The 14,996-nt window shown below is 43.5% G+C and overlaps 1 protein-coding gene across 3 annotated transcripts in view; it reads right to left on the reverse strand.

Annotated features, from left to right (window-relative positions):
* The window catches only part of ARHGEF26 (Rho guanine nucleotide exchange factor 26), a 154,099-nt gene that overhangs the window by 21,875 nt on the left and 117,228 nt on the right, over positions 1–14,996 (reverse strand). For all 3 annotated transcript variants that reach the window (XM_082840474.1, XM_082840473.1, XM_082840472.1), the window contains exon 12: positions 1,805–2,014. In XM_082840474.1, the coding sequence (XP_082696600.1) occupies positions 1,805–2,014 (210 nt within the window). The remainder of the gene's footprint in view (positions 1–1,804; positions 2,015–14,996) is intronic.

Genomic DNA, 14,996 nt, shown 5'->3' on the forward strand with positions numbered 1-14,996 from the left:
CATGTAGGAGCCAAGTGGGAGAGGGTGTAGGAACCCCAGAGGACCAAGAATGAGGGAACTTCTCCTTTCCCTCCACTGTTCCACCCTCTGACCCAACACAATACCTGCCTATGATGATTGTTCTAAGAGGAGGTTTCCAGTTTCCAAACAAATTGGTCAGCTACCTCTAAGTGGACAAAATCGCAATGTAACCAAACAGGACCCTACAGGGCCTTCCCAAGGTAGACATCACCCCGACCCCGCCAAAACCCTCTGTTTTTGCTCTCTCTGAAGTACCTAGGTAACAGTATCTGATGCACATTTCCTGAGTTGTTTTACAGATGCTAAAACCACCCCAAATGGAAGAACTTAACTACTTGATGATCATGAGCCCCCAGACCGACTGGCACCTAAGGACTCATAATGTCAACCACCCTCTTACCTCAACACCAACCAAGCAGAGAATTGTGCACGAGCTGATCACATACCCTGCGACCCCCTCCCTCACGTGGCCTTGCCTTCGGGGATTTGGGGATTTTTAGAGTGTGAGTCACCCATCCTCCTTGTATTGGTGCCTTTACAATAAACACTGCACTTTCCTTCACCACAACCCGGTGTCAGTAGATTGGCTTTACTGTGCACGGGCAAGCAGACCCAAGTCTGGTTCAGTAGCAGCACGGGTGGCCTTGACAATTAAGCCCCCTTCCCTTCATCCTGTGTGAGGATGGACTGCCTACTAACTGCTGGTGAAACTGCAGGTGCAAACAGGATGGCTTCTGCCTCTGCATAAACTCTGGATGGGAAAGAGGGATCAACATGTGAGGGAACCGTTGATGGAAGCTGCCCACCTCGGCTAGGCACGATGCTAACCACTTGCATGAGTTGTCTCACAACAGGAGGTCCCGATAAGGACACGGTGCTGCCGTGGAAAACTAACCAGGAGAATTTTCGGGAGGGGCCGAAAGCAGGGAGGAGATGCCAGCCCATACTGTGCGCCAACCTCCCAGAAACGGTCACGCTAGACCCATCTTGGCTGAGAGATGCGAGAACCACCAGGGAGGACCCTGAGTCGGATCAAATATGGGCACAAGCAAGATGACTGGCCAGAGACAGCCTGGAAGCTAACCCCCTTACCATAAAACCTGAGACCAAGAGCCACGGGGCAGAGCAGTCCTCCTGGGTTCCCTTGCCCTGCTGCTCCCCGCCCAGGCACCCCTTCCCAATAGTCTTTTGCTTTGTCAGTACGTATGTCTCCTCACACAATTCATTTCCAAGTGTTAGACAAGAGCCCATGTTCTCAGGCCCTGGAAGGGGTTCCCCTTCCTGCAACAAACCTATTTCCCCAAACTGAGTATCTATCTCTTTTGACAGAAATCACTGGTCTTTCTGCTGCCTGGTCGAAGGTAGGTGATACAAAATGACTTCTATTTCAGCACCTAAGACAACTCAGGGCCTAGGATCACACTGCCAGTTAGGTCATATTCCTAGAGCTCCCGGGTCATAATTTTATCAATGATTAAAATAAAATGATTTTTAAAACACTGTCAATATAAAAGCACACCACCTAAAGCACAACACATCCATCAGGAGTCATGGGGATGAAAATAATAATATCCATCTCTCAGGACACTGAGAAGATGACAGTGAGAAGACAAGCATCTGTATAAAGCACCCAGACCTATGCTTGGTGCATAACAGGTAATCAATTAAAAAAAATAAATAGTAGGTAGAGTTTACTGTTTTTAGGGAGTCTGTGGACCAAGGGTAATTAGGTAGGGAAGACCGACAGCAGATATTCTGAAACCCTCCCCTCGCACATACTTACTGAGTCTCAGCTCCCAGCAGCATCTCCACTTTCTCGTTCACGTGGTTACTAAGGACTGTCAGCGTAAAGAGGTGACTAGCAGAGTTCTGTCTTGAATAAAGCACTGTGGAACTGTTCTTCCCTGGAGAAGAATTAAGCTCTTCACTGTCACAAGACTCCACCAGTAGCTGATCTCTTAAGGAATAATCATTGACATTGTAACTTTCTTCACTGTAAGGAAGGGGGAAAAAGAACACAGTAATTCAGTGGATGAGACTGTGACATTATCGGTTTTCAAATCACATTTTGGGGGAAGGTGGCAGGGGAGGGAAGGAGGACAGGGAGAGAATGATTCATTTTATTTTTTATTTTATTTTATTATTATTTTTTTTTTGCAGTACGCGGGCCTCTCACTGCTGTGGCCTCTCCCGTTGAGGAGCACAGGCTCTGGACGCGCAGGCTCAGCGGCCATGGCTCACGGGCCCAGCCGCTCCGCGGCATGTGGGATCTTCCCAGACCAGGGCATGAACCCGCGTCCCCTGCATCGGCAGGCAGACTCTCAACCACTGCGCCACCAGGGAAGCCTGAGAATGATTTATTTTAAAATAGGAATTGGACTCTGAATTAATCTACTGATTATGAGTCAATATAACCCTCCAAAATTAAACCTGTTAATTACTATTTTTCTGTAGTATACTAAATTGTATCTTACATATAAAAGCAATATTAAAAACAATTATTAGCACCTACTGTATAGCACAGGGGACTCTACTCAATTTTTTGTAATGGCTTATATAGAAAAGAATCTAAAAAAAGAGTGGATATATGTACATGTATAACTGATGCCCTTTGCTGTACTAACACAACATTGTAAATCAACTATACTCCAATAAAAATTAAAAAAAAAACAATTATTAAACCCTCTAGGTTTTATTTTACATTTTCCTGGCATTTCCTTGCAACAAGTGAGACACGCGTGCATCATGGTAAGGCTTGAACAGCTATACTTCCCCAGCCTTACCCCCGGCCGCAGGATAGAGGTCGTCCCAAACCTACTCACACTCTGGGTAGCGAAGCTGCACTGGCAGCCTCCAAACCACCAGGCACAGGAGGGAAGAACAGCCCCAGAGGTCTGCTTGCTTCCGGCAAGACGCCCAACCCATCCTTCTCTCTAACATGCATGGCCTCACCACCTGTTCAGAAACCACCAGGACTGATCCCGCCACGCCCTTTATCCCTGCTTTTATGCCCAAGACCGCCTGGTATACTTCATTCCCCTGAATGTACTCTCACCTGCACAGTGCTGTGAACATGCCTAATCGGGCCTCACCTCCCTAAGCCCCTCGGCTGAAGCATTCCCCTGCATCCTCTGGAAATGCACCTCATTTAGGGAAGCCAACAAAATCTTCTAAATCCTCAGCCTCTTCTCTGAACTCTCCCTTTACCTTGTTGCCTTAACAGAAACTTGGCTCTTCTGGAGAGCACAGCCTCCTCTGAAGGCTCTCTGCCTGCCCTGCCTGAGTCTCATTACTCCTAGACAATGATCGCTTTGTCCTCCCAGAAGGTCCCCAGCTTTGATGCTCATGCCATCAGTCTCTATCTCATCCCCACAGTCATCTCCAGGCCCCCGGATCATGCCTCATCCTCACTCATGCGTTTAGTTACTGGCTTACTGTCACTCTCCAACGCTACTTTCTTGAATTTCCATGTGGCAATCCTTCCATCACCCCAGCCTCTCAGTTCCCTTGACTTCCCCTTCAACAATCAACCTTGTCACTACCACCAACTGCAACCTCTCTGCCATCCCAACGTCAAACACCTCTGTCTAACCAGCCCCGCCAATCTCTTTGGCTCACCTCTTCTAATCCTCAACCTCAACAATTTTAACCCACCATTCCTACAACCCACTCACTCCACCACCTTTCCCTCCATTCTTAAACCCTTCATGTCCTCTCATTCATGCTTATTCACTTATCCAACTTGAATTTCTTGATACCTACTTACAATCACTCCTTGCAGACACACTCATTTCCTTGGCAAATCCCAACTCTGCTTAGATACACCTCCCCTCTATTCTCTATGTGTACTTGCAGTTGAACACGGCAGAGCTCAATAATAACTGCTGAGTAAATGGATGACCATGCAATACATTTTAATGTATTCTAGGAACCATATTGTATAATAACCTTACCTAATAATAAATGCAAACGTATGAACTCAGGAGAGCTAAGAGATTAAAAAAATCCTTGTGCCCAACTATACTAGGAATTTCAGAACAGGCCATTTTGTTCAAGATTTCTTATAAAGTTTTTCATTCGGTGGTGGGCATCTGCCTGTCAACCACTCCCTGTAACTCTGCTTTAAAAACTTTATAATCATTTTTAAAATTTAGTTTGATAGATTCTTCCCCCTCCAAAACCGGCAAACACAGTTATATCATCTATAAAAGCAAAACACTGCCTTTTGATCAAGTCTGTTTGTTGCTAGGGTAACCATCTGTATTAACTGAAAGTTCACATGGCAAGATCACCTCCAAAGCTCCCCTGAGACTGCCAACGGACCAGCACAACCATACTCAAAATATATAAAATATTTCTCATATCAAAATGAGGCTTATCAAAGGTCACATAATTTTTATAAAAGGAGGAACCGGGGTAATACACTTTACAAACAAACAACGTTATACTTTTAAAAGACCGTGTTTACCAGAAACAAAGCAGTCGATTTTTGGCAAAGCTGGTGTCAGGCTGCACCCTGCAGGCCTACAAGCCTCGTAGCTGCCCAGCCTCGAGACCGAAGAAAGAGCGCGGAAACAGCGACAGAGACATCAGTGGTTTATTGGAGAGGGGATCTCACACATCCGAAACATCTGCGCCCTGTGCTGCAGACAGCAGGCGGGACAGGGCAGCCGTCTTCACTGCTCGGGGTGGGGGAGAAGGAGGCTACCATTTATAGGGGGAAGTGACGCCAGGTGGGCTTATCAGTTACCAGGGAGACCAGCAGCTGGGGCACATCACTCACAGCCCCTCAGGTTAATGACTATCACAAGGGTAGATGTTTCTCTTTAATAAACTAGCAGATGGAATCATTCTGGCCTGATGATTAGAACAATCACTAGCTGGGGCAGGGGGCAAGCACGTTCCTGTGAGTAAGGTGTAGGTAGGTGGCACTGCTCCAGCAGGGGATGTACAGAGAACAAGAGAACAGCCATCTTGAGTGGCCTGACCATACAGCAAGTAAAGCTTATAATATTGTCTAGATAGCTCAGACACAGATGTAGTAAAACCCAGGACTCAGGATAAAACCAAAAAGTAAAAAATAAAGACAAAAGCAAAACCTCAACAACAACATCAAAAACAAGAGAAAAAAACAAGATGAACAAGGACTTGCCTGTTACTGTCTTCTCTCTGCACCTCTGAGTTACTCTTTCGGTCCAACTCACAAGTTTAAAAAGATGACCTTTTAGTTAAAGACGCCCATTTCCAGTTAAAAATAATTCTGCTTCAGACAGAGAAATCCAACCTCCTTAATGCTGCGCACATGGGGTATGGAGGCAGTGCCCTAAATAATGACAGTGCAAAGGTATTCTTTGTATTCCCAAAGAAATAAAAGGCAAAGAAATCTATATGCCATAAAGCCATCATTCAAGATGACTCAAGTTCCAAAAAGTCTTCAGCATAAAGTGGCCTTACTTACTAGGTAGTCCCCAGTAGAATTCAAGACGAAGAGTTCACAGGAAACTAATGTAAACAAATAGGAAAAAACTAGTTAGGTCTTTTTTTCCCTCTTAATTTTCAGAGTTCATATTTCTCCCAGTGTTTGCCTAAATACAACCAGTGTTTGCCTAAGTACAAACAATACCAGCTACTGTTGTTTCATCGTTCATCGATGTGTTGAATCTTTGTCTTCGGCGGGGAGGGGGGGCGGGTGGTGGTGGTAATTAGAGACAGAAGAAGTAGACAAGTTAATAGAATGTTTTTTTAATTGTTCTCTTAAGCCATGACAACTACAATGCCATTAAGACCTAGGGTGACCGTTTGATCCAGTTTGCACCTGTGGTTCTCTCAGGTGTCCGGCTGGAATGATAGAGAGCAGCCACTTTATTTATAGCTACATGAGTTCACCTCAAGGTATCCGTGTCTACACACCTGCACATCTGGGTCACTGAATGTGCCTGCACACAGAACTTCCCACTGTTTTGCCTTCTGTATCCAAAATACGATGCAGGAAACAAGTCTGCTTTTTTTTTTTAACTGATTCAATAGCAGTCACCCAATATCATTATTTCATCTAGACCTGCAAACATCTTCATTATGTGATACATAATGTTCACAACTTCTTCACTACTCCTTTAATGAATTTAATATAAAAAACTTGATTTAACAGTAGTCAAGTGAGTTGATGATTCATCCCTGTCAGCTATTATTCAAACCCAATGGAATAAAAACTGAAAAGGAGCTCACTCTTGCTAGCGTGTTTGTGCTCTCTCACACACAGACACATTCACACACTTAATCTCATAAAGGTTCAAAATAATATTTTCCCCTCTCTAGATCTGCTAAATACTGAGTGAAATTCATTCTCCTCATGTCAGCCAGCACCTACGGTCTCTCCCATGCTAATACAGAAGGATAACTGTTAAAATATGGGCTTAAGCAGAAAGAAGAGGAACGAATCCACAGTCAGATGCAGCCATTTACAACCCCACTTCCTCCTCTGCCGACCCACTTACTGTGTCCAGTAAGTACAAAGAGAGCTCAGCTGGGCTGGGGAAGATGCTCCTTTCCTAGGGAAGTTGATGCTAATCAGACTTCCCCATGTTTGTTTCTTCCATTTAACAAACATACGGTTTACACAGTCTCTGAAACAATCTGGATCAAGCAATTAGGAAGTTAAACTGCTCAGAAAAAGGCAAATGGAAAAACCACCTTTCCTCGCACAGAGAAGTTTATATGTGGACTTCCTCTGATTGTCTTAGGCGGGCTCCAAGTTTACCAGCTGCTCATGAAACAAGCGGCAGAGGCTCCTATCAGGCACAGCAATCAAATCTATACAAGCCTGTTGCTCTGTGGTATAAACAATGATGGGTCTCCCTGTTGAAACCCACTTGAAAGTCCTAGTAACCTTTGTTGAGATTCCTTTCTTTTCTTAACAAGATAAAAAACTATCAGTAGAGAACAGGATACGGTGGTAAATAAGTACCTCAATTATTCTTCCCTTGGAAGGCGTTCTTTTGTTAAGCAGCTCGATAGTGTTTGGTTCTACTACATGCTACCTAACAGCATGGGCTGAAAACTGATACATCTTTTTGTGAATAGTGGATTTCTTTTTTTTTTTTAAGTTAATTAATTTGTTTATTTTTGGCTGCTCTGGGTCTTCGTTGCCGTGCGCAGACTTAGTCTCCAGTTGCAGCGAGCGGGGGCTACTCTTTGTGGTGGTGCGCGGGCTTCTCATTGTGGTGGCTTCTCTTGTTGCAGAGCACGGGCTCTAGATGCGCGGGCTCAGTAGTTGTGGCACGTGGGCTCAGGAGTTGTGGCTCACGGGCTCGGTAGTTGTGGCTCGTGGGCTCTAGAGTGCAGGCTCAGTAGTTGTGGCGCACGGGCTTAGTTGCTCCGCGGCATGTGGGATCTTCCCAGACCAGGGCTGGAACCCTGGCAGGGAAGATTCTTAACTGTGCCACCAGGGAAGTCCCAACAGTGGATTTCTTAAAGTGATTATTACGGAGCACTTTGAACTTTCTCTCCCACAGATTTCTATAGAGGTGGGATTTTTCATACTGGGCATATATTTATTACTTTTAAATCAGGACAGTATTTACAACTGCATACAACATACATACATTTTTAGAATACCAAAGCTGCATATGTACATACTCAGCAGTGAGTGCAGGGTGACAGACACCCAGCTCCACTCAGGACTTACTCTGGAAAGGAAGGGGAGGAAGAAGGCATGATGATGAAGAGGCTTTAGGTATACCTGCAGTATTATGTCAGGGCTTTTGTTTAAAAAGAAGAGATATGACAGTGATGTAGCAAAAAATTTATATCTGTTAAACATGGATGATAGGCATGTTAGTGTTCGATAATTTTCTGTATGTTTGAAATATTTTGCAATTCAAGGTAAAAAGAATTTAATAATAAATGCATAGACGTGAAGACTATCATCATTCCACGTGTCTGTGGATGCCTGAGGGTATAGGTGAAGGGACTCTTGGGCGATGGAATTTTTTTGGCCCTATAAACAGCTGATTATTTGCATATAGCATCATTGACTGAAAATATAAGGCAAGAGTGAATTCACTAAAGTGGCTGGGTTAAAAAGAAAAAGGCTTTTCTGAGACTTCCCTGGTGGTCCAGTGGCTAAGACTCTACACTCCCAATGCAGGGGGCCTGGGTTCGATCCCTGGTCGGGGAACTAGATCCTAGATCCCATATGCCACAACAACAACGACAACAAAAAGATCCCGCAGACTGCAACTAAGACCCAGCACAGCTAGCTAAATAAACAAACGAATAAATAAATGTATTTTCCACATATGAATGAATAACACTCAGAAAATATAATGGTAGAAGTGATCTTATTTATAATAGACACAAAACCCACAAAATATTTAGGATTAAACTTAACACGTTTTTCCTATATGAAGACAGCTTTCAAATACTTTAGAAGAAGGCCTGAATGGATAGAAAAGTTTGATATTAAAGAGGTATCAATTCTTCCTAAATTAATATATAATTTTACCACCATCTCATTGAAAAAAATCTCAGGATTTTGGGGGGTAGCAAGGACGGGGAATAGTCAAGCTGATTCTAAAACATACAGAAAAATAAACACGTAAGAAGAGTCAGATTGTGAAAGAAAATGAGAGTGGACTAACCATATGATATATTAAAGACATATTTTAAAGCTACAGTAATTCAAAGACTGAGACTGATAGGTATTAGCTGACAGACGGACTAGTGAAACAGAACAGTGGCTTCACAAATTGACCCCAAATACATCTGAGAATTTACTACATGATATAAATGACATTTCAAATCTGTGGAATACTGACGGTTTAGTCAACAAATCATATTGGGACATCTGGAGAAACATCTGAAAAATTTTTAAAAGCTGGCTCCCAATCTCACTCCATAAACCTGGGTACTTCCTTGGGTCCAAGCCCTAGGTACATAACAGTCATGAAGAAGAGGCAGTGACGGAACAGGTCTTTCTGTGGGGCCTTGTGACCAGGGGGTTGCTTTCACACATGCAAATACCATCGGAAGGGTTCCCACATTACCCCTTATGAGCAAACATCTTACGTTAATAAGGATGACCAGGAATGAGAAATAGGCTAGATGACCAAGATGCAACCAGGAATATGAAAGCAAAGATGGAGATGGGGAAAACGAGAAGAAGGATTAGACTGTAAAGACCAGCTTTCCTACCCTCCTGCTCAAGGCAGCCTTATCTGTGAGTTGTCTCACCTTCCACCTTGCGTTGCTCTTGAACTTTCTTTCAGAGCCAAAATCTGACAGATTGGAAGGAGAACTTCCAATTCTTCCTTTTGTAAAAGAGTTAAATTTAAAAGAAAAGATGCTAGTAAGGATTATCCAAAAGAAAACACAATGATTTTCTGGCTCTATCGTCAGAAGTAACATTTATTTTTCACCTAGTCGGTAGCTCCTTTTCCATAGGCTTTGTTTAAAACATTCACACAGTTTCCCGGTGCTGAAAGAAATCTTTACTTGAATCTGCTTGTCAAAAGACAAACGTCGGGCTTCCCTGGTGGCGCAGTGGTTGAGAGTCCGCCTGCCGATGCAAGGGACACGGGTTCGTGCCCCGGTCCGGGAAGATCCCACATGCCGCGGAGCGGCTGGGCCCGTGAGCCATGGCCGCTGAGCCTGCGCGTCCGGAGCCTGTGCTCCGTAACGGGAGAGGCCACAACAGTGAGAGGCCCGCGTACCTCAAAAAAAAAAAAAGACAAACGTCTCCTGAGCTAGCAGCTGCCTGCGTTTTCTGCCCACATGCCAGTGAAACTGCTCCCCAAAGCCATGGCGGCCCAACACGCTACCAAATCCAGTGAGCGGATGTCACCACTTTCATCTACAGAACTGGATGACGGTGAGCACCTGTGACATCCTGAAACTCTATCTTCCTCTTCTAATGCCTTCTGCAACAGTTCTAAGTCATCCTTTTTTATGGCCATTCTCTAAGATCCTCTCCTAGACCCTCCTGCTTTTCTCTCAGGGATTTACAACGACTCTGCCATTTTCCCCATGTGCAGATTCACAAAAGTCTGTGGGGTTTTATAAAATCAAAGAGATTCTTCCCATTTCCCTTCAAGACACGTACAAGAATTCTTCCTCTGCAGATTTCAACTTGTTTCTCTTCCCCTTCTGAAAACATGACTGCTAAATCCCCATGCTTGATCTTGTGCTTAACTGGAATAAGAATACCCTAGTTAAACATTTCTAGGATGGAGGAGATTGGATTATGCTGAAATTTACTTTGAGTTAAGAGGTTAAAACACTTTTTTCACATGACTGAAGTTGATTTCAATTTTAAATCTTGGTTTTAGAATTAAACACATTTTTAGTAGAAGAATATACAATTTTAAAGTAATAAAGTACAGTATAACAGGTAAGAGTACAGACTTCATTGAGAATGTCTGGTAAGAATCCCAATTCCATCACTCACTCGCTTTGTGATCCTGAGCAAGTTACTGATCCTGTCTGTGTTTTCTCATATGTAAACTGGGAATAACAATACCCATCTCTTAGGATTGCTGGGAGAATTAAATGAGATAATACATTTATTATCTTTTTTTTTTTTTGGCGGTACGCAGGCCTCTCACTGTTGTGGCCTCTCCCGTTGCGGAGCACAGGCTCCGGACGCGCAGGCTCAGCGGCCATGGCTCATGGGCCCAGCCACTCTGCGGCACGTGGGATCTTCCCGGACCGGGGCACGAACCTGCGTCCCCTGCATCGGCAGGCGGACTCTCAACCACTGTGCCACCAGGGAAGCCCCTATCATCTTTTTGCATGTAGAGCTTTCACAGTCATGCCTGCCTGGCTTACCGTCAGTAAATGTTACTAGCTATTATTTCAAATCTTCCTGCAGAACATCATGCCTTTAAATTGCCTGGCATTTTGTTAAAAGCCTAAGAATTATAGGTGCTTTGCAAATGAGTGAGCGGACTAAGCATAATTAGAGCTAAATACCTGTGTCAAGAAATTCATAATTTGGCAGGGGCTCCGACCAGCAAAACAAGGCATGATATTTACCCAAAACCTGATTTCAAACAGACTTATTTGCTCAGCTCCTCAAAATAATTCTGAAGACTAACAAACATGCCACATGCATGTTATGAACATTAACCTACAAGTCTTTGTGAACAGTTTTCATTTCTCTTAGGATGGAACACTGCACGGAATTGCTGGGTCATATGGTAAACTGCTTAACTTTTTAAGAAACTGCAAGACCACTTTCCAAAGTGGCTGTATCATTTTGAATACATTCTCACCAGCAGCGGATTAGGGCTCCCATTCCTCTACACCCTCACCAACACTATCTGTGTCTTTATTATAAAGTCATCCTAGTGGCTGTGAAGTGGTACCTAATTTTGCTTTTAACCTGCATTTCCCTAATGACTAGTGACGCTCAGCACCTTTTCATATACAAAACCATTTGGAGATCTTTGCTGAAATGTCTATTCAAATTTTTGCTTACCTAAAAATTGAGTTGGGGGCTTCCCTGGTGGCGCAGTGGTTGAGAATCTGCCTGCCAATGCAGGGGACACGGGCTTGAGCCCCGGTCCGGGAAGATCCCACATGCAGCGGAGCAACTGGGCCTGTGAGCCACAACTACTGAGCCTGCGTGTCTGGAGCCTGTGCTCCGCAACAAGAGAGGCCGCGACAGTGAGAGGCCTGCGCACCGCGATGAAGAGTGGCCCCCGCTCGCCGCAACTAGAGAAAGCCCTCGCACAGAAACAAAGACCCAACACAGCCAAAAATAAATAAATAGATAAATAAATTAATTAATTTAAAAAATTTTTGAGTTGGTTTACTTTTGAGTTTTAAGAATTCTTTATGTAATCTGGATATAACTCCTTTATCAAGTATGATTTGAAAATATTTTATCCCAGTCTGTGGTTTGTCAATTCATTTTCTTAATGATTTTTTTCCTATTATGTAAGTTTCAGGTGTATCAATACATTGTTCAGGACCACTTTACAGCACAGCCAGCTTTTAAAAGACTTTTAAAAGACTAAAGACTAGACTTCCAAAAAGGAAAAAAAACAAAAAACAAAAAAAACATGCCATACGCTTCCTATTTCATTGTTGAGAAAATAACAAATAGTGGAGAAGAGGGTCACATTTGTTGGTAAAATAAGGATCTGTTGTGATTCACTGACACCAAGAATGATGGCCAATAATCCACAACAGGACCAGAAAGCCCCCATTCCTGGCACCACGGATCTCCAGATTCTCCAACCTGGAACCTCCCTGGCTGCCACAAGACATCCTGAACCCATGGTCCTTGACAAAGAGGAGATGGGCAGGTCCAAGAGGCTGTCTGACGTTACTGAAGCTTCCTCTCTGGCATAACCAGAATTAAGCAAGCTCTGAAGAAAAAGTAGGCAGCTTCTGAAGCTGGTGACTCCAAATTATGGGAGTAATCCCCACACTGCAATCCAGGTTTATCTCCACTGACCTCCTTGAATAAAGGGAAAAATATACTGAATTCACTTTTGTCAGCCACAAAGTTATAGTGTCTCCTAATCGGATATGAGGGATGTTACAAGAAAATCACTACTACAAACATATACACATGACTCATAACAATTTATAAAAGATTAAGAGTCGATCAATGGTTATCTCTCACTCACTTGCCATCTGACATGGGTTCTTGATGGGGGATGGGAAGGGAGAGGCATGGCATTAAATGTAATTATTCCTAAGGCCATATTTCAGAGGCCATAATCCAGGTTTGTCCTTGGAGTGCACCAAACCTTCAGCTGTGTAGCAGTGGCTTAAGGTTTCACACCATTTTTTTAAAACAAGAAAATATTCTAGAAGCAGAAGAGCAATAAACTGATTTGCGCCAAAACTTTGGGGAGATACACAATACTAGGAATAATGATGATACGCAGCAGGTATCAGTCCCTCAGCAGGGACAATTCACTGTGTTAAGAGTTTTGTGTGCACTATCTCACTTAATTCTCATAGACATTCCAGGAAGATGATGACATTGTTATCCCCATTTTACAGATGAGAACACTGAGACTGAGGGATTAAAGGCAACTTGCCCAAGGTCACACAGCCAGGATTCTGAGCGCAGTTCTGTCTGACCCCAGACATTGATACTGTGCTTCTCAGTTGGTGAATCTTTTGACACTGAATGGCTACATCAATTCTTCTTCCAGACACAGAGGAGACAATACTCTTACTACTCGCCATGTCAGGGGATCAAGGGTAGGTGAGGTGGCGAGACTAAAAGAGAAGCAGGAAGAGGAAGGGGGCTCTCATTTCTCTCCCACCTCATCTCTCCATCTTGATCTTAGGACCTGACCCAAGTGGTCAGAAACAACCAAGTTTTATGTTCCAGGAATAAAAGTGCTTTGAGTCAGAGTCCTACTGCCTTTTCTTTATCCAAGATACTCAAAGTTAATTTTCCAAGGAAGGAGTTTATTCTGCAGAGACAGAGGGACAATGTCAGGTGGCCTCAGCTTTCTATAATGGGAAAGCTGTCAAAATGGAAAAACTCAAAACGGGGCCAAATCAGGCCATGACCCTTTCCAGGGAGTCTGCACCGCTTTAAGCTACTGGGCAGTCAAACTACTTAGGGAAATGCACGTTCTAACGTAAATCCCTGCACTCCTGATAATGATCAGGTAGAATTCTATTACAGAAAATCTTTCTTTTAAAACCCGAGGATTTGTAATGTGTCACAGCGTTCAAGTTATGTCAATACACACAATATTTATGGAACTAGGAATCAGGAAGTGGAAAGCTCCTTTCTTAAATATCTGCGGGAAGGAAATGTTATGAAAAGGAAATGCTCTTCCTCACACTCTGACACTAGATTAGCTAAAGGTAGAGAAAAGCTCACAAAAGCAGTTTGGTACCACTTCTAACTTTCTCCCATGACCAGTAAAACTATAAAAATATTCACTTAAAAAAATCTTGCTTTGAAGAAGTTGTTTATCAAAGCAAACAGAAAAGGTGCAAGTTTCTAGGCTATTTTTCCCAATAACATTATAGGATAGCGGAAAGGTGAAAATATTCTAGAAAAATGAAATTGAGAAGTAACGAACATAAATTGTTAAGAGAGAAGGTTTTAGAGTCAAAGACTCAGATTAGAACCCCGGCTTTGATGAGAGACCTTGAAAAGAGACTTTATCTCTCTCTGCCTCAGTGTCCTCATCTGTAAAATGGAAATAATACTAGGTTGCGGTGATAACTCAATGGTATGTTGCATATACACTCTGAGCACAATGAATGGCACACTGTAACGGCGCTTATCATCATTATTACTATTACTACTCATCTAACTATAGGGATACCCAAAAACATCATGGCTAGATCATTTGTGGGTACAGAATCCAGGAGAAGAATGAAAGAAACAAATCAGGACACGATTACGTTTACTGGTATGGATAACAAGACTAGACTAGATTTCTGCATTCTTTTGGTACTGTGCCTAACACCCAGACCAGGCCAATCTATCTGCAGCTCTAAGGGCATAGCAGGGCTGACTGGAGAAAAAAAACGCACTACCAACGAGATACTCACATGAACCACAGAGGGAGGACTAATACCAGCCAAGGGGAAGTGGGTTCTAAATGTCCAGTCACTTCTGGCTTATTCTGAACCCACCCCCCAACCTCATTCATCTCAAAGGCAATGTATTAGTTCTTTTAAAGGGTTCTTGGGACTTCTCTGGCAGTCCAGTGGTTAGGACTCCGTGCTTCCACTGCAGGGGGTGGAATCCTGGTTGGGGAACTAAGATTTCACAAGCCACGCAGAGTGGCCAAAATAAAAACTCCTCCTGTATTCCAAACTACCCATGTTAATTGGTGTTCTGTGGAAAAGAGGGTTTCCTAGTTGTGGCTGGAACTACCTACTATCAAACCACTGCCTCCTCCCCTGCTTCACAGCTAATCTAAAACAACCCTGGCTGTCTGATTCCCCTGCCGTATGCTGCTCTCCCAGCCTCCTTTATAAGG

This window comes from Leucopleurus acutus, assembly GCF_964270905.1.
Source record: "Leucopleurus acutus genome assembly, chromosome: 5".
NCBI classification, from domain to species: domain Eukaryota; kingdom Metazoa; phylum Chordata; class Mammalia; order Artiodactyla; family Delphinidae; genus Leucopleurus; species Leucopleurus acutus.